The 20528-nt window shown below is 35.5% G+C and overlaps 2 protein-coding genes across 3 annotated transcripts; both read right to left on the bottom strand.

Annotated features, from left to right (window-relative positions):
• Nucleotides 1-2751: 2751 nt before the first annotated feature.
• On the bottom strand, nucleotides 2752-6835 carry LOC147411752 (disease resistance protein RPM1-like). The gene has a single exon (XM_086452027.1). The coding sequence runs from the start codon at nucleotides 5712-5714 to the stop codon at nucleotides 2949-2951; it is 2766 nt and encodes a 921-aa protein (XP_086308153.1). The 5' UTR covers nucleotides 5715-6835; the 3' UTR covers nucleotides 2752-2948.
• Nucleotides 6836-6983: 148 nt separating this feature from the next.
• On the bottom strand, nucleotides 6984-18603 carry SRT1 (sirtuin 1). Of its 2 annotated transcripts, XM_086452037.1 has the most exons (14): nucleotides 18367-18590; nucleotides 16746-16775; nucleotides 16518-16610; nucleotides 15743-15862; nucleotides 15045-15145; nucleotides 14803-14911; nucleotides 14434-14513; nucleotides 12763-12841; nucleotides 11275-11328; nucleotides 10728-10827; nucleotides 9412-9494; nucleotides 9136-9203; nucleotides 8302-8404; nucleotides 6984-7542 (listed from the first exon to the last, which is right to left on the bottom strand). In XM_086452037.1, exons 1-14 carry the CDS (start codon nucleotides 18463-18465, stop codon nucleotides 7246-7248), a joined length of 1416 nt encoding a protein of 471 aa, XP_086308163.1. In that variant the 5' UTR covers nucleotides 18466-18590; the 3' UTR covers nucleotides 6984-7245. The 2 variants fall into 2 exon arrangements, with proteins under 2 accessions (XP_086308163.1, XP_086308169.1); XM_086452043.1 differs by lacking the exons at nucleotides 6984-7542; nucleotides 8302-8404 and adding an exon at nucleotides 8422-8605 and having other exon boundaries at nucleotides 18367-18603.
• Nucleotides 18604-20528: the final 1925 nt, after the last annotated feature.

The following is a 20528-nucleotide window of genomic DNA, read 5'->3' as shown; positions in this document are numbered from 1 at the left end:
ATGTTTTATTTATATAATAAATATTTAAATTCTAACAAAAAAAAATAATTATTTTTCTACCAAAATCCTAGTTAACTTGGTCGAGATTTTTAAACTATTGTCGAAGACATCTTGTTTATAATGTGAGATGATGTGAATGTTGAGACACCATGTAAATCCGTATCGCTACTAAACAAGATCGAGATAACTCGGACGAGTCATCTCAATGTCGGATAAAATTTAAAACCATGGGTGGGACCGTGGGATGACCAAAGGTAGTTCGGGAAGATTATAATAATGTTAGATATCTCCATCTAGATTTAATTCATGGATCAATGGAATTACAGACAATTTGTTTTTTCTTAAAATTAGTAACTAATCCTAAGAGTAGGGATACACCTAAAAAGGCATCTAACAATTTCGGGCACGCCACGCAAAGGCAACCCATGACCCACCAGCCCTCGCACTTGGCTCATGAGAATTAGCGTACAGCCCACCCATCCTAGCGCAAAAGACAAGCACTCGTGGGCCAGAACCCGAGTCCACTTCCATCACAATAATTGGACCAGAGCATACTATTACATTGGGCCCACTAAGCCCAACCAATATCTTGACCAGAAACAACCCTTCCTTGTGAAACTCAATTAAGTGCAATAATGAGCTATTGCCTCGTGTGCTGCACACGTGCGAGGGTGTCAATGGGTTGGTTGGAGTTCCATTCCTATGAAAAGTAGAATTATAAGCACTGTATTTTTTCAATTCCGGTTCATGTCAGTTACTATTTCAATTTTAAAATAAATGGAATCATAATAATAGAAAATCATGGGTACCCGTTGGTTCTGATTCTTCAAGAATCTAATGGAAAAAAATATTTCAAAATCTTTATATATATAAAAAAATCCTTCTAAAAAATAACATATGATGCAAAATATCAACTTAAGAATAATTTATTCCACTAAAGAGAAGATTTAATGACTTTTATTTTTAAAAATTAAAATTCATCTCCTTTACAAGTAATAAATTTAAGAAGAAATTACTCATTTTACACTCTCATACTTATTTATAAGGAATTTGAAGAACTTTATTATATGTTATTTTTAAAATATAAGAAAACCCTCAATCATGTATAATGTAAAAATAAATGACAAAATAAATTGATTCTTATACCGGCGGGTACCTATCGGATAGAACCTAATGGTTTCGGTTCCTATAGGGGTTCATTTCTATATAAGCCCTGGCTCTAATCGGTTCCAATAAAAACGAAAATGGCACCCTTTTTTTCAGTTTTGGGTAAATGGGTACCCATGGACACCCTATGAAAGAGAGTGAGGGATTTGCTACACTGGTTGAACCAATTTCGTTATAAATTCGATCTGATTGGGTCGGACCAGTGGTTAAAAGGTCCGGTTTTTAAAACATTGACTATTATTAGTACATTGACTTTTCAACTTGGTTTCAGTCTTCTTGTTTTTCTAGTTGTTTTTGGTAAAGCATATTCCCGACTTGTCGGTGGTTTGCTGAAATAATTGAATTCAAACCTTTTTCTAATGTTAGGGGGGAACTATTCTTCGAAGACAAAAATGTATTTTAATCTTTAGTAGAATTAGTTAATAAATAATAGAGATCCATAAAATTTTCCAAGTTAAGAAACAAAGGGTTAATCCATAAATAAAAACATTCAATTTCAACAACAACAAAAAATAAAAATACATAATGACTTCAACTTAAGCATCAGAAAATCTTTGGTAAATTACACGAATTTCCATTATCAAAAAAGAATTTTAAAAATGAACTATTTATAATACAAATCTCGAGGTGTAATAGATTCTTCAAAACTCATCCAATGTTTTTGATGTAGTTTGTAGGATCAATGATTCCCACCATGGCAAGATTTTTTGGGACCCTTGTTCTATATACTGATTTTATTTTTTTCTAAAACTATGTATAAACATAGAACTTCAGTGATGATTTCTTAGCATTGGATTTGATAATTGTCTATTATTGATTCTTGATCATAGATTTGATCTTTTTTGTTTCTCAAATCCAAAATTCTATATAAATTATTTTCTTCTGTTTATAGGTCTAACCAAATGGTTGAAAACTTGGAATCCCCATAAGATTACTGGGACCAATTATTTGTGCGACAAAGCGATTACAAGAGAACATCAAAAGTTTGTTATTTATTAAGCAACAAATTCACACTTTTGAAGATGTGTTTGCCTCTCCTCCTTTGCACAAATTTTCTTATGGGATCTATCCTTCCTTTTTGTTGGAGGTCATCAGTTCGAATCTCCCTACTGTCATCGTGCCTAGATCGAGATAAATAACAACAACAACAACAAAATATTCAAGTTCTATTTATGGAAATGTCACCGGAACAGCCGTACCTTAAGTGCTAGGGAATTGAAATCATAGTAACAAAGTTAGGCTTTGGTAATTATTATGTGCGGGTTCAATTCGGTTATTTCAGATATATTCAGAAAAGTTTCGTAAAAAAATTGGATTTCTTACTAAAACCTAGTATCTTCAACCTCTCTCCAAGCCCTATCTTTTTGTTGATGTTTGAATGTTGAAAAAACTAAAATTTTGGAGGTGATTCCATGATTATTTGAGGAATCATTGATTAATTCGTTAATTTGCTAAATTAATCGGCTAACCCTTAAGTTGGAGAATTTTACGCATTTTTTGAAAAATTTAGAGAATTTTGTGACTATGATTGAAATACCAGCACCCCAAATAAAAAAACTGAACAATTGGTTTGGATCATAAGCATCTTATAAATAAACTTTTTCTTGAATGTGTTGAGCTTTAACTTTGATCAATGTTGACATTCGCCTGCATAAATAAACACTAATGAATTGGTGGATCATACATATAACTTCAGTCACCTACTACATCAGTTTCTATGTTAATCCTTCCAATTATTGTGCGCACACACACACACACATATAGAAAGAAGGAAGTCTAGATTAAGCAAGTGTTTCAGTTACCCAATCTTGTTCTCTTCGGAAAACATGCTTGATGGTGAATATGTGCTGAATCCTTGCATGATTCTCCCCGATGTCGCCTTGCAGACTCTGCATGAGTTTGCTTGGCATTTCTTCCAAGTACAGTTTCTGAAGACCAGTAAGGTGTTCGATGCCTTCAGGCAACATCTTCAACTCCACACAACGAATCAAACACAATATTCGAATGGACGGCAATGCTGCCTCATCTATTCTCACACTATTCAATTGTGTCAATCCCGACAAGTTCAGTTTGGTGAGTCGAGGAAAAAATCCTGCATGAAAGTGCAAAAGTTGTCCTTCATATGCATTCTTAAGTTCAAGGAACACAAGACTGGACAATACTTGGAGAGAAGAAAGTATATCTTCTCCGAGTCGAGACCAACCCAAAGACAAATGTGTAAGATTACCAAGTGAGCCAAACCACTGAGGTACCCTTTTCAAATTTCCAACCAATGTGAGCTTCTGAAGAAGCGGCGGAGGTGACAACTCTTCCAACTCAAGTGTTTCCTCTTCATTACGTGCCGTCACGCCTAAGTAGAGAAGACAAGTCATCTTTTGGATTGAGGTGCACAACCCTATCCCATCTGCAGCTTTCAAATTCGTGACTTCAAATCTTCTAAGTTCTAACAAGTTTCCAACTTGTTTGATTAGCTCCTCCTCTGCTTCAATGCATGTTAGAGTTTGTAAGCTTTGTAAATTCCAAATTCCCAATGGAGCCTTCATGCTACTGAGAAATTTGAATGTTTCAGGCAATTTATCATCATAATGGTGCATGTATAGATGTCGTAAGTTCATTAGCTTTGTAATCCCATTTGGTATCCTTTCCACATTGGTGTTCCTAACATCCAAGGTTTGTAAATTCTTTAGCCTTCCCATTGATTTAGGAAGCTCTCTAACCTTAGTCTCCCCCAAATTCAAATACCGTAAATTGAATAAGCCAACCAAATCATCCGGCACGACTTCAATACAAGCACCTTGTAGATCTAAGACCCTCAGTAACTTAAACTTTGACAACATTTCACGTAAAGAAAATGAGGAGAACATTGCAGTCTCGAAAACAAAGAAAGATCGAAGATGGTATGACATACTTTTGCTCAATCGAATATTTCCACTACTATTGAAGATTGATAGCCGGTGGACTCTTCCATCGAGCTTTGATTTTCTCCCATCATATGCTGTGCAGAAATTCTCTTTCTCGGACATAGATAGAGCTAATTCACGCATAAGGTCATGGACTCTACATGTCTTCACTCTCCCGGCATCATTTGTCTCTGTAACTTGAATCAAGCTTCGGAAAATTAGTTCATTAAGGTAGTCCTCTGCTACCTCCTCCATTGTCATTCCATTTCTTTCTTCCACGAACCCTTCGGCTACCCATAATCTGATTAGCTTTTTTCGCTTAATTTGGTAACCATCTTGGAAAACACTACAATAGAGGAAACAATGCTTTAGATAGTATGGTATGTCATTGAAGCTCAATGACAAGATACTCTTCACACTTTTGAGCCTCGGGTTGTCACTCAATTGCCAATTGAGACTTTCGTAAACTTTCTTCCATTCGACAACAGTCTGATCCTTTGACGACATGAGACCCCCTATAGCCACAATTGCAAGTGGTAAGCCTTCGCACTTCTTCACGATGTTCCGAGCAATTGATTGCAGTTTTTGAGGACAAGTCCGATCATGATTGCTCCAAAATGCCTTACTACAAAAGAGAGCCCACGCATCGTTCTCAACTAGGGGCTCAAGTAGATGAACTCGGCTTCCGATTCCAACAGAAGAAGGTACATTCTCATTTCTTGTAGTGAGGATTATCCTACTTCCATTTCTATTGTTCGGGAACGCCCCTCTAATTTTACTCCAGAGATCAATGTTCCATACATCATCTAAGACGACTACATACCTTTTCTGATGCAAGTAGCCGATGAGCACATCCACCAATTGTTTGTAATTCATCGAGCCTAGGTCGCTTGGAACTATCACCTGGTTTGCCCCGAGGAATTCTTTGATCATGCTTCTTAATAGTTCATTGACTTCGTAAGTTTGAGAAACAGAGATCCATGCCCAACAATCGAATAGTTGCTTTACTATTTGATCATTGTAGACTTTAGTGACAAGAGTTGTCTTGCCTAACCCTCCCATACCAACAATTGAGATAATTGTTCGCCGTGGTTCCTCCTCAAACAACCATAAAAACAATTTATCTTTGTTTTCTTCCATTCCCACGATCTCTTCTTCATCGACGAAGAGAGAAGTGTCTCCACGATGTTGCCATCTTTCACCAGCGTCGACGTTCAAGTTCTTTCCATCATCTATCTTATCGAAGCCATATCGCTTGCTTCTCTCTGAGACATCATGGACTTTAGCCTTGATTTTTTGTATCTTCGTAGCAATGTGGTGAGTTGTAATGATGTTCTTGGGGAGATGCACCGCTCGGTGGACTAAACCATTGAATCCATTTCTCCTTTGTTGCCCATCTTTGTGATGCATGAATTCATCCATGATATCCTCCACATCATGCGCTACATTTCTTACTTGTCTCACCCAAGTCCCGATTCCTTCATCGCTCTCCTTTCTTCTATCAGCATCCTTAATGAAGGCTCTCATGCTCTCTAACTCAAGCTTGATTTCCTCAACTTCATCCAATACATCTCCTAACAATGATGCTTTTTTAACTACAAGGGTGTTTAGTTTCTCAAGCAAAAACTGTACAGCACCATCTGCCATGTTTGCACTCTAACTTCTCTTTCCATTTTCATTTTCTTTTACTTGGGAGGAAGAAGGGTAAAGCAGTAATTTGGCAGACCAGAGTGGACTTGGAAGAATAACATGGGTTGACACTACCATGGATGATGGTTCCTCTTCCACACCTCCCTAACATACACCCCACCAATGAATGGGCCGAAGCCCAAAAATCATGTCGAATGTACACCCTACATCATACATTCAATCTCTTTTATTGGATCTTTAGTTAAACAAGGGTGTGAGAAGTTAATATAATTGCATTTGGTGTACATTCGGAGAATTTTAAAAAAGCACCAATTCTTAAACTGCCAATCTTGAATCGACTTTGAAGAACTCTTCAAACCTTTCCTTGTTGACATTATTTCCCAAGGGACGCGTATTGAAGCTACCTTTAAGTTGCATGGAAACTTCCTTGCTATCTCCTAGAAGATTATCAGCATCAAGTCAAAGTCAACCGTGCACAACATATGTGGGACCCATTTGCCTAAATTATATAAAGACCAATATTAATATTGACGCAACCAACTAATGAAAAAACTGTACATGTGGACCACTAACTATCGACCAGTAATGATACGACAAACCCTTCCCTAAGTGTCGATTAAAGATCCAAGTATGTCGAGTGTAAATTTATAATTGAAACAAGGAGAAAAAAACGTCTAGTAAAACATGATTCTCTAGAAATATTTAAAAACGACTTGAGTATTTTATACATAAAGATGGAGAAATTAAAGAAGATGTTGCCTATAAAATTAAAGTGGAGGTATACTTCTAGAATGCAATGTGACAGTCACATGCTGATAAAGTTAAAAAGAATTTTTTTATAAAATGATTAGATCAATTATGGTTTACAATGCTAAATGTCGGACAAAAAATTACGAATGACAAAATTAGAAATAAATGCATTTAAAAAAAAAATTGAGCAAATCCAATAAATGTAAATGATCAATTTACAGAAAGTTGATTGAGAGGATTTTAGAATGTTTAACGAAAACTAATCAAGTGAAATATATATTTAAGTTGAAAGTTCTAAAAGAGTGAAAAAAAGATGGAGATAATGAAAGTAAATACGAATGTTCTTTCAAGATAAAACAGGCAGCTATACCACGAACTGTACTTCACGACCTGGCACTGAGATGCAATAGCATATAATAGTACAAAATACTCATTAAATACTAAATCCGAAACGATGTTTGCATTTCAGTAGCATTAAGACATCCATCCAATTTTGGGTTTTAAAAAAAAAAAAAAAAATTAAACACATGAAATGAAATCCATGACTTTAACCCTCTTGCCACCAAGATGTTTCTGAACCTGTTCTGAGACTACATACAAGTTCAGGCCATGGCAGCCATGTTCCCCTTTCTCCCCTATCAGACTGAGTGTAGTTTACAAAATTCACTCGATCTCTGCATACAGCTGGTTAAGTTTCATAACTGAAATATCTACAAAACCCATATCATCCCCCGCCCCTTGTGGTTAATAGACATAAAACTAAGATTAGATGTACTGGTTAATATACTTTCGGTCTCTTTAGAGATGTTTCAGTTCCATTCATTTTCTCATCACGCCTTTTCACAATGTTGCCATCACTCTCCGGGACGAACCCAATTGCTTTGGAGTTGATGAAAAGACTTCTGTGGCCAACAATATTGGTCACAATGGCGTAGACAGTGATCTCACTTCTTGGAGCTGTAAGGGTCTTTCTCTCAACAGCTGCACATTGTCCGCAGCACAAACCTTGGATCGCTGTGTCCTTAAGTTTCTGTACAATGGTATCCATATCATGTTTGAAGCTGTCTGTCGAAACCTGCACGGTTTTAATCTTTTCTTGAGAGGGTACAATTATTGACAGTTAATCTAGTTAGGATTTGGGATGGAAGACTAGAACCCAAGACCAAGGGAAGATAACTAACACCCATGCAAGTGGTACGCACTATTTGGGAGAGAAATAAGACCCATCCTTGGATATACATAAAATTTTGAGAGCTGATATTGGCACCCCAACTTTTATTATTACACCCCAGTTTCTTAAATTATTCATCACACCCCAATCAAAGATTATAACACATTACAAAGTTTAGGCTTAAATTATAATCTCAACATTACAAAACATTATAGCACTCATTCAAACACTTTCAGTAGTTGTTTACACTTATGATTAGGCTCATATAAAATCATAAACGCAAAAAAATAGAAATCTAGCTAAAAAACGAGAGAGATTCTATTGGCACCCCGACTTTTACTTATTCCCAACCATTCACTAATTTTCTTTATTTTTAATTTGGGTGCAATTAGTAAAAGTTGGGATGCCAATAACAGCTCTCTAATTTTTATTTTTATTTTGCCTCGATTTTATTGGTTGAAAATATTCCCCAAGGCATTTGATATCCATGGCCCCATAAAAAAAAGTTTGTAGTCATAGCAAAACAATGGTCATAATGAAAAACTTCGGAAACATTGACCAGGCACATCACATGAAACAGGAATTTCCATAGTTCATAAACTAGCCCTGAAAGAAACATATCAAAGGAAGGAAAAAAAAACTAAAAAATTACAAGTTTCTAACCTGGAAATCAACTGGGAAGTCGATACTGGTGCAAGGACACCCACAACCATCACCGAAGTTAAGCTTCAACAACATTTTAACAGGTCGCGTCCTCAACATCTCCCTGGTACATGACAAAACATAGAAAAAGTTGCAAAAAGAAACTGAGGAATACAAATGTAGATCTGACCTACCAGTGTGGTATAATAACAAATGGTGAAGGGTTGGGACCTACCGGTCTATGGTTCTCATAAGGTGTTCTAGACTGAAACTTGATCCAATCAGTAAAATTTATTGCAATTCCTTGAGAAAACATACTTAGAGCCTGTTTGGATAGAAAGTAGAAAGGAATAAAGTAGCTTTAGGAGAAATTAACTTTTAGAAAGTAAAAAAGTAGTTTCCTTTTGCTTTTTAAAAATTAAGATTTGTTACTTTTTGAGAGTAGTTTTCTAAAATGAATCCTAACAAGCTTTTCAACCTTTTAACTTTCAAAAGTTTATAAAAAAAAGTTACTTTTTTATGTGTATCCAAACAAGCTCTTAAACCCAAAGTGAATATCTACACATTGCATGATTCAGACATACAATTGATCACTATTTAGTCTAAATCTTCTAGGTGGGCTTTTCAAGTGGTGGGTCGCAGGTACAACTCATGTACGTAGGGATAGAGGTTGAATGTGTCATGGGTGTGTGTGTGCTATGCAAGCGGGATTAGTGGTCAGCAAGTTGGCACCTTTCACTCAAGGCCACAGTTCTCAATTATAATATCAGTAATAATAATAATTTCACGAACCCTTACGAAAGATATTTGAAATATCTTACACAGAAATACAGCATTGAAACCAATTGAAGGTACCTCTTCAGCTGAAATGGTTGCTTATGTAGAATGGCAGCCTTCAGTTCTGGCCTATCTGGAAAGGAAACCTAGATTGCAAATACACAAGGATCAGCTCCAGTTAAAATTAACAAGTGGGGATATCATTCAACGAAAGAGTGGAACAAACTTAATGAACTCCTTTAACAAAGAATAATTTTTTATGAAAAAACTCCAAAATAAGAATGTATTATTTAGCCAACACTAGGTCGGAGTTTGAATTTATTTCTAGGAAAGAATGTCTAGAAATTTCTTTACCTCAACTGATCTGACAAAGGGCAATGGAGCTCTCTGACCATGCACACTGGCTACCTTGAGAGTCCATTTTATGTATCTTTTATCTGCATTGCAAGTGAATGAAGCACGTGTCAGGCATCTATAAACAGGTACCTCAAATAGGTAGCAGACATTCCAAATGAGAAGATATCCTCATTTGATTGTGTAACATAAACATGGAATCATAACCATAGGGCCAGACAGCCCAAACAATGGTTCCACCCCGTACATCAGTTAGTCTAAAAATCACCAATCAGATGACATTAAAACCATTCAAAGATTTGGCTTTCAAATCAATAGTCAAGACAAAAAAATTATTCACAGTTGTCATTTGATAGTTCTGATCTTTTGATACGTTGATCCACTAGTAATGGCCCATCATGATGGTCTATATCAACCAATGTGTGTGTCACAGGTACAACATATTTACATATGTATCACTGTGTAATCACTATATATATATGTATGTATGGGTCCCGTTCGGCACCCAACATTTTGCCCAACATGTTTTGTCCTACATGGGTTAGAAGTTTTGGAATAGGTTGATTTTTTGTGAGGATGATCTCTATGGTGAGGAGATCATCCTCACAAAAAATCAGCCCATTCCAAAACTTCTAACCCCATCACAAATGGTTTATAAAAAATGGACAGTCCACGATTTTTCAACTTGTAAACATGGGGTTAGAAGTTTTGGAATGGGCTGATTTTTTGTGAGGATGATCTCCTCACCATAGAGATCATCATCACCAAAAATCAGCCCATTCCAAAACTTCTAACCCATGTAGGACAAAACATGTTGGGCAAATTGTTGGGTAAAATGTTGGGTGCTGAACATTTCCCTATATATATATAGGGTCGGGTTCCATAGACACATAAAGCTACTCACATTGCGACAGTGTTTTGTCTTATACAAAAATGTTTGGAATGGGTTGATTTTTTGTGAGGATGATCTCTATGGTGAGGAGATCATCCTTGCCAAAAATCAGCTCATTATGAAACTTCTAGCCCCATGTTTACAAGTTGAAAAATTTTAGACCGTCCAATTTTTGTAAATCAATTTTGATGGGGTTAGAAGTTTTGGAATGGGATGATTTTTTGCAAGGATGCTCCCCTCATCACAGAGATCATCCTCACAAAAAATCAGCCCATTCCAAACCTTTTTGCCCATATAAGACAAAAACGGTGTCGCAATGTGAGTCGCAATGTGGGTCGTAGGAACCCCACCCATACATACATACATACATATATATATATTTATGTATATATAATAAAAAACAGTAGAAACACAGGAAATATACCTGTACTTCTGACAAATTGCTTAAGACTGATCTGGAGAAGATCGACCCGAATGTATGGAGGAATCTGAAGATTAAGCAAGTGCATAACACCTGCTATTACCTGTTCTTACTCAAGTTATTACTAATATTTCAACGAAATGCCAACTTCAGAACATACAGCTGATAATAACAATTATATTAAGAAACCAATAAAATTTATACTGATAAAAAAAAAATGGCAATTATAGTAAGAACCCAATATAATTTGTTTGACCGCATGGAATGTAGGAACTTAAAACGTACAGTGTTGTCAGAACCATGAGCAAATAGAGTTCACATAGCATGCTTACAAGAGAGAAGTATATAGAGATTAAGTACGAAAGTCATAAAGATTTGATAAATGGCTAGATAAGTATTGAGAAAATGATAGGGTTTTTTTCAATTAGTATTGACGCACGCACACACAAATTATCTATATCAACTATTTCCACTAAAAGGATGAAATCCACAAGATTCTATATGCTTGTAAGCTAGATACTCATAAGATTAGATGTTAAAAAGAGAGTACCTTATCCACAAGCCCATGGATTACCAAACTTGCTTTCTTGTCCTTTGGAGTTTGCTACAAAACCAAATTGAAACTTTTTTCTATCAGAAATGAGGGAAATACTTCATTCATGAAAATCTCTGTTGAATGTGTGCACCCCCAAAGTAAAGCTAAAGTCAGCTCATGACAGGAAATATAATGTCTTTACCTCTTCGGCAGTTTTTTCTTGCTACATATTCACCAATGCACTATGAGAGATGTACTTAAATCCCAAACAAAGCAAAGATTGTTTCCGTTCAGGTAAAAACTTCAAATTATTTAATAGATTGTCCATCATCCTTAAAGCTCTATCCCAAAGATTCGGGGTTGGCTAAACGAAGCTTGTTCCTCCATTCCACTATACAGAGCCATGATTTAATAGATTGCTAAGATGCTGTAATGCAATGATTGCATCCTAATATTACCCCCCTGGGGCACAAGAATGCTGCAGCTAATATCAATGTAGAAGTAGTGACTTGATAAATACTTGAAAGCAATTTTTCTGTCTTATGAGCCATATTAAGAGAAAAATAGGCTTGGTTTTATACAAAACTAGCCAAAACTCTCGTATTATACATTTGCTTTCTTTCAACATTGATACCAAATATAAATAAATAAGGAGAGGGATGCACATTATTTAATAGAACCATTGTGTGGTTCCATGGTTGGAGAGAAAGAGATAAGGTTTAAATGGGTGAGGAACCTTAATGCACTTCATGATCTATTTATTACATTTTAATATAGAGAACAATTCATTCTGCAACCCCTAACATCCATTTTCGATAGATATGAAAGATAATTAAGGAGACAGCCACATTTCTAACCAATTTTCAATATTTTAGAATTGCTTAAAGTTAAAACATAAAGACAATTACCAATCATGGTTGGTAGATTAGACACAAATGTCAAATAATGCATGAGGGTCATGTAAAATGCAATGACCCCAGAAAGCCTGACATGACACATCCATTTGTTATATATCATTTATAATGTATTAAATTGATATCAGTTAATGTATGTGAATAAGCATGAGAATTTCCCCAAAGTCTAATTCTTAAAATTTCCTTATTGGTTTCTAAATAGCACCAACAGCCAAAAAAAGAGTAATAAATTAAGGTGTTGAACAAACAGCTATGTTGAGTGTTTGATAGGATCCTTTAATACAAAACAATATTTTACGACAATAAGTGTCTATTATATATGTCAGAGTTCACATAATGAAGAATTTTAAACAATGGACGGAAGAGTATAAAACAGTGCGGTAACATATTTGACGCAGTCAAAATGGGCTTATCTGAGATGTGAAGAGTCTCATTGCGTGGTAGTAAGCACAGCTACAGGTGAAAGAAGGGCTTGTAATCATTCGCAGTAGGAAAATATTTGGTCTACACCACTTTGATATCCAGTCATGTCTTTCTACTATGGCTGCCTATAGAACCAAGGATATGATATGAAGAAACCAGGGAATACCTGAAGATTTACAATTACGACCTTTCCCCCACCACGTATAGATTTTAAAGGCAAGTTGCATGCAGGAGTAATCTGCAAACTGCACAGAGTAGCCAGGTACATTGTGATCCAAGCAAAGTCGCAAAAAAGAGGAACACATTATGCACAACAAAGAACCCCAAGCTACAACTCATGGAAGAAAACCAACACCCCACCCCCCAAAAAAACAAATTAATTAATTAATTAATTAATAATAATAATAAAGATCAAGTAATATAAGTGTTTCTAGACCAGCTGGTTTATGAAAATTTCAATGGCCTAATAAAAAGATGAATGGTAAAATTATTACTTGTATTCTTTGCATGGTGTGTGTCTCTCTAAAATTCTCACCATTAATCAAATCAACAGTGGTAAGACCATTGTTGTGGATTATTGTTAGATGTATAAATCTAGTGCCGAATCTTCAAATCTTCATTGTGCCTTCACAAGTAAGGTTCAGTTTTTATTTTTCAGCTCCTTTGGCGTGTCTTGGATTCTTCAATTTTTTTTCCCAGTCTCCTTAGTGGTTGGTATAATCATGTGTTCTCTGGCAGGGGGGGTCATATTCTTTTGGAGATTGCTGTCATTGTGCTTTGTTGGGATCTTTGCAAGGGGCTGAATAGGAGGGCTTTTGAAGGTAATGAAAAGGATCTTCATGAAGATAATTTGGACATCAAATCTTACATTCACCAAATGGGCCAAGGCCATTAAGGATTGTTCTTCAAAGAACATGTCTTCAGATGGGAGTCTATAGTTAGCCAGACCGATGCTTTAATCTTATGTATTAGCTGTTTTTTTATTTTGCTCTCCTCTTTCGGGCAGGTTTTCTCAACCTTTTCATACATTTTCCTTCTTATTCTTTTATAAAATTGCTTTATCGATGAAGGGAAAAAAGTAAAAATTTGATAGGTAAAGATAATTCTATTCAAAAAACGGAGGTCGAGAAGGCCACCTGAGAGAAAGCAATACAAACCTATCAAGAGGCGACCAAATGCCCAAAAAGGACCAAAACAGGCCCAAACAAGAAGAAGATTACCCTATACTAATATTACACACCCTCTCCCATCTAACAAGGAAATCTTCGAAGAAAATACCCTTAAATTCCTTAAACCTCTTGCACCAAAAAAATAACAATGCTAACACCTCCAGGACTAGTTCGTGTTCCTATGTAACTTTGTTTTCGAACACCCACTTATTCCTTTCCTTCCAAATAAGCCAGCACAAAGAAAAGGGGGCAAAATCCCAAAGCACCCGTTTTGCCTTGATCAAATGCTTGCCCCACTCAATCCAACTTTCCAACATCTTCACCGAATATGGCAAGCAACTTATCACCCTGAACAAATTAAGGTAATGGCTCCAAACCTTATGAGCGTAACGACAATGCAGGAGCAAACGATTTACCGACTCCCCATCCGATTTGCAGAGACTACAAAAATTTGCTAAGTAAAATCCCTTCCTTCGCAATAAGTCGATGGTTGGAAATCTCCCTATAACATAATTCTATGCAAACAATTCCTAGGCGTTCTTGCAACTTCCTCAGAATTTACAAAACAAAATAACAAATACTGAGTAACAAAAAAGATAGCATTACCAGAAAAGTCATAGAACCCAATTGTGCAGTTTTGGAAGAAGATGGTGTAGCCCCATAATTACCTGGTTCCTAAACACAGTACAATGTCAGCCATTCGACAGTGTTTCTCTGCTTGATTCATCTCCTTCGAAGGTAATGCATCCTGCAAAAGAAGATATAATTTCAATCATAAAGATTTACCATTTCAAAATGGAATAATGATTTAAAATCTCATTTTGAGGCAATGTTTTAGTCAAGAGAAAAACCGAACGGTCTCAAGACTGAAATGGTCTCGATCAAAACATTCCAAAAGAATCCTAAACATTCAATTTTTCACTCACCTCAGCGTATTGAAACCAGAATGTGCCACCAAAACATTCCGAAATGACCAGTTTTTGGCCAAGAAGATGTTAAGGCTACAATAAGACCAAGCAAAGCTGGAAACAACTTACTTCCCAATCAAGAACTGTGTCCTTAAGTTTTGCTCCGCACTTTTCATCAGAACAGCGCCTTGACGTCTCCTTCAATCCAATGGTCTCCACCTCAAAATCCCGTAAATACCTTGACAAATTAAGTGCATAAGATAATAAATGATGAAAGATTGAGTATTTCCATTATATACACTTCAATAGAGTTGTTCCACTTTCTACAATATAATACAATTGTAAAATGCAGTTAAAACTTCAAATCTTACTCAGATCCACAAGAGGGGCAAAGTTCCCTAAAGGAATTTCCATGTAATTCAGCAAGTTTCTCCCTCGGTATTCCGGATCTAAGATGGAGACTATCCACATTCTGGCATGATAAGTTTTAGAAAATGAAAACTTGAGCCAAAATGCTGAACATATTTCACAAATAACTAAATGGTTATTCAAGTATCAAAAAGCACCATGAAATATGATATAGGACTAGTGAGATTACCCAATGGATTTGAGATCCATAACCCTCAAATGAAAACCTACTGAAGACAAAGCACATATGCCCCTCCTAATGGATTTGGATCATCCAATTAATTAATGGATACATCCTAGACATGGCTTCACTAAAAAATTAGACCAACCAACAGAAAATTTCTTTTGTAAACCTATCTTTGATGTTTGATGCAAAAATAATGCCCCGCAACAACCCTTTTGACCGAATTTTTTTTTTTTTTTTTTTGAAGTTGAGGTAGCCAAGTCCAAAAAATTCCTTATTTTCTTATCAGTAAATATATAGTTCTTTTTAAAGAATCTTGCCTTTAGACTAGAACTTACGTTTCAAGTCTAGAAAATGAGCTAATCAATGAACTACAATACCAAATATTTTCTTTAAGTAGTGAACTGCATGACATACTGCTAAAGACGGAACAAAGCCCATAGGATGAAAATAGTAGTATAAAATTATGTACCATACCTGGCTAATAACAAACTTTAAGATACCAGCCTTCTCCAGTTCAACCAGAGCCATATGAGTCAAACTTGGCATTGCACGGTGAAATGGTAGAGATGCTTCAGGGACACCTTTGCCTTCACGCTGCAATTCAAAATGTAAATAAAGGAAAGAAAAGAAAACAATGAAAGGAACCATCTCAAAATTTGAGGCATGTTTTCAACCAAAGCATTTTAGAGGTTTAGTTTGACTTCAAAAAAAAAAAAAAAAAAACAAGCCATGCTCAGGTGCCTGCTTCTGACATGAGCTCCTTTTCAGTTGACAGAAAATCACAAGTAGTTGTTGAGGACTATGCAGGCTAACAGCAGAAACGTTCACAAAGTGAAGATGGAGGATCATTCAGCCAGTCTCAGCCACACAATCTCTTACACCGAGAATTATCCAACTGAGTGACTTCAGCCATCAAACCCATTGTATTATTGATTCTTTATAGCCATTAGAAATGATTTGGTCAAAATTCAGAGGGAAAAAAAAGGTCACAAAACAGATGGCTGAGAGCATCCAATCAAGTCATTTGTGGGTCTAGCAAATCTCATATATCCTTCCTAGATCTACCCATATTTACCAGCATGCCATCAGTAGACCTTCCCATGGGTGTGCAAAATGGATATTCTACGATTCCTCTTAAATTAAAATTACGAAGAAAAAGAAAAATAATAAAGAAAAAGGAACAAGAATGGCTTTTCTAGCTCATAATGTGAAGTTTACGTAATTTTTCAATAAATTTAACTATTTTCACCTGAAGCGTCCAAACTCCCTTGGGGCCTCGAAAATCAGGTATACCACAAGAAGTCGATATCCCTGCACCTGTAAATGCAACTAGATGCTTGCTCTGCAAGTATAGGCAAAGACAGTCTAAACAGATTAAGCATAAAAATAAAATAAAATAAAAAATCAAACATGCTTACTCTTAAAAATAAATAAACCAAAAAAATAAATGATGATCAAGTTCTTGGAAGGAACCTACCTTTTGTATCATCAGAGCAAGTTCTTCAATCTGCCAACATAAAAATTTAAAAAGTTGAGGACCGGCAAAGGAAGCAAACAGTATGTAACAAGTTCTTAGTATCTCCATTCCACAAACAAAAGGAAGCATAAAAAAGAACCAAAAGTAGATAAACCAATTGTGACCAGTAAGGTGGAGCTCTAAAACATCACTCCATTTACAAAGACCTTCTCACCATTTTACCTCTTTGTTCATAAATCCACCAATCAGAGTAGCTTTATTAATTAAAATGATCATGCAGAAAAATCATATTGATCCATTAATTCAGGACCAAATTCATGCTAAGTAAAGGACCCTTAAACACTCAGTTCACAGAGTTGAATATACATTCCCCTATATGCCCAATCAACTGGCATTGTAGATAACCACCTGTGAACAAAGGAATCCTAGGAAATAAATCTATAAGTAAAGGTCAGCTAGCACAATAGCAAAGTCTACTCATAGAAGTACTATCATTGTCCACCATCCTAGGGTATTCAATTTGCTAATGTTAAATGCAAGTCCTACATTATATAGAAACAAATCAAATAAAAATCAGCAAAAGAAATCACCAAATTATGTCGGTTTGAGATTTCCCCAATTGTGACTGTACAATTTGAGCTGTACACATCTAGTGCTCAGATGACAGCTAACATAAGACTCTCCTATGAGGCTATAAAACCCTAGAAATCAATAACAAGTCTGTAAAGGGCACGAGCAATAATTACCCCCATAGATAAGGAATGATAGCAATTACAAAAATATCGAGACAAATTCTAGTCAATAATGCAACTTTGCCTTTCTTGTGGGAACTTCGATCTCAAACTACCCTTCTGCAAATTTCACCCCAATTCAAGATCAAACTCACAATGACAAGGACGCAAATAAATAAATAAAAAGCATTCCCATTCTCTACATGAAGGAACCACAAATATTTCCAATGACACCAAACATCCTTGATGTTCTACATGGATTTGCAGGAAAAAAAAATTCCAAGTGGGATATCAGAATCTTGTATTGCAAAGAAATTCATCTCAAATGAAAACCCTTGGCATGTTAAAATTTGATTCAAACCAATGTTTCTACCATTAAAAACTTCTGCTTGTGTGTTATTTTTCTTCTTAATTAATCTAAAATTTAGCCCAAAATCTAAGAAAACTAAGATTGCCATATTCCTAAGAACATCCATATTTCCTGACCAAAATCGTGAATGATAGTTCAAAGATATTTGCTTCTTAATCAATCTAACGAACCATCAAAACAAGCAAATGGGTACTACTTTCGAATTTAACTCCTGCCATTCCACCATTTTCGACCATACAAATTCATTTTCGTAGAGAAGAATAACGCCTCATACCCAACAAACAAAACCCATTGAAGTAAAACCGTCTTATCCCATCAAACTATTTTACAGTAACAAATTTTACATAATTTCTCTATGTTTAAGCATATAGTTTAACTTACTTTCATCGGTTTTGCATTTTAGAGATTACAATCAAAACCCATTTCAGGATTTAAAAGAAAAGTAATTAATCCAAAAAACTAACAGATACAAGTACAAAAACCCAATTGAGAAACAGAGAGAGAGAGAGAAAACACCCACTTTTTCCTGCAAAACCTCTGGTGGGTCAAAAAACTCAGACATTCCAACTGTGCCCACATCTTCTCTAAAAGAAAGTTTCTCAGCATAACCCAGAGACATGGTTTTTTTTTCCCCCTCAAAACCCACTCTTCTCCCTCTGTAATAGGCTCTTGAAAAGAGGGGGGGGAGGGAGAGCCTGTTTTGCTCCACAGTTTCTTTAAAAAAAAGTTGAAACTGAGGGCAAATAAGACTATTTACTCACATATATAGAAGGACCTCTCAGAACAAATAAAAGGCCTCTTCCCCTACATAACTGGAAAGAATTTCTTTTTTCTTAATGCGACCAAATGACATTAAAACACTATATTTTACTTAAATATACAAAATTACTATTCAGTCTTCAGTACGTCATTACCAGCCTGTGTTTTAAATGTTCATAAATAATCTTATAAATTTACATGATACAATCCTTGGCCAACCTTCCCAACCTTGCATAAGAGGTCATGATTAATAACATTTGGACATCCCAAGGGTAGGACTGTCAATGGATCGAACAGACTCAAGGATTTGGGTTCGGGTTTGGATTCTGATAAAAACTTGATTCAATAAAAATCTAATTTGATAATTTATTGGGTCAGTTATCTTCTAAAATGATAGTGATTGACCCGAGTACGTGTTTGAAATGTATAAATGATGTATGTATAGTTAACATATACTTCAATAAATAGAATTAGGCTGGGTTAGGTTAGGTTAGGACTTCGTAGTGAGAGACCATTGTGTTCATGTTAGTAGTCCAATAGAGAGGCAAAGTTGTGTCTTTCTTTTCATTACGAACGACACACTTTGCCTACTCCCTCCCCATGTCCATTAGCACTCTTGTATAAAGCAAAGAGAAGATGTAAAGGAGTTGCCAATCTGAAAATAATGATCTTCAAATTGAATCCTAAACTATAGGTATCGGATTGCGTTCGAACTTAAAATAGGATTTTGGTCGGTTTGAATATCATAAGTTTGTTACTGGATCAATACCAAATCGGTATCAACCTGATCCATTGACAGCCCTATCCCAAGCCTTGTAGTATGCTAGGCATGAGATTAGAACTAAAATTTGGTTGGTCCATTAAAGTATGAGAAAGAAATATATATAGAAAAAATGACCACGTTTTGGGGAATATTTGAGATGATATTCTCAAATTAATAACAAGCCCCATTGACGATAGTAAAATCTCTCAAAATTTATTTTCAAAATCAGTCCTTCAACCTTTTTAGTAAAAAAATGTATCCTCGTCTTCAACCTTCCAATTCGATCAACTTCAACCTGCAAAAGAATTATATGATCATGGAATTTTGGATAGAAGAAAACAAGGATTTTTCTGCAATGGGATAAGATGAGGTTGAATAAATTAAAAGTAATTATCATAAATAAAAGTTTAGAAGGTTGAGGATGATTGATTTTTGTGAGAAAAATCTAGTCTTTCAACTAGAAATTGAAAATGAAGGTATTTACGTCATTCTCATTAGTATACAATAGAAGATCGAGGTCCAAACAATCGAAAACACAAGTAGCTCAAATATTCAACAAAATGTGAAAATATTTAAATTTTAAATCATCCAAAAAAGAGAACTTACATGGCTACACCGACCTTTTCTCATACACCGAAAATTAGACTCTGAGGATTTTGAATTTTTTTGAAATTACAACTCAAGAGAGAAAGCAAGCAAGAAATAGATAAAGCCATAAGATATTTCAATCTTTTCTAGAAAACAGTACTTCTGTGCTAGCACTACTAAACATTTCAAGTACTCAAAATAAAGAAAAAGTTTTTACTAGAGCAGATGTTGTAATGGTGGGACATTGCATCATTGTACATTTTCTTGGAGACTGAATTCTTCACCAAAGGAAATTTTGAGAAAACATTTTCTCACACTTGTAGGAAAATGATTTTTCCGTTTCCTAATAGTGTTGTTCTTTTACTGATTATCCCCACCTCCAAAAATAAGATAAAGACATTTTCAATAAGATTTTAACTCTTACTAAGGGTCCTTGAACTCAAATGGATTATCACATGAGCAATCCAACCCTACAACCCTCTCGATTTCATGGAAAAACTTGAATAATAATAATTGGGCTTTATCCAAGTTTTCAAAAAGGATAGTTACTGAATTTCCATGGAACTTCCAAA

Source organism: Akebia trifoliata, chromosome 1 (assembly GCF_017979445.1).
Source record: "Akebia trifoliata isolate Shusen 1 chromosome 1, ASM1797944v1, whole genome shotgun sequence".
NCBI classification, from domain to species: domain Eukaryota; kingdom Viridiplantae; phylum Streptophyta; class Magnoliopsida; order Ranunculales; family Lardizabalaceae; genus Akebia; species Akebia trifoliata.
The sequence above is the reverse complement of the archived record's forward strand: the minus strand, read 5'-3'. Positions and strand labels throughout refer to the sequence as shown.

Coding starts and splice junctions, on each gene's coding strand:
- LOC147411752 (XM_086452027.1), bottom strand. CDS start 5,714: ATGGCAGATGGTGCTGTACAGTTTTTGCTTGAGAAACTAAACACCCTT.
- SRT1 (XM_086452037.1), bottom strand. CDS start 18,465: ATGTCTCTGGGTTATGCTGAGAAACTTTCTTTTAGAGAAGATGTGGGC. Junction 16,611..16,745: donor TTGCTCTGATGATACAAAAG/GTAGGTTCCTTC, acceptor CTATACTTGCAG/AGCAAGCATCTAGTTGCATT. Junction 8,405..9,135: donor CAACCATTTCAGCTGAAGAG/GTACCTTCAATT, acceptor GTCATGTACCAG/GGAGATGTTGAGGACGCGAC.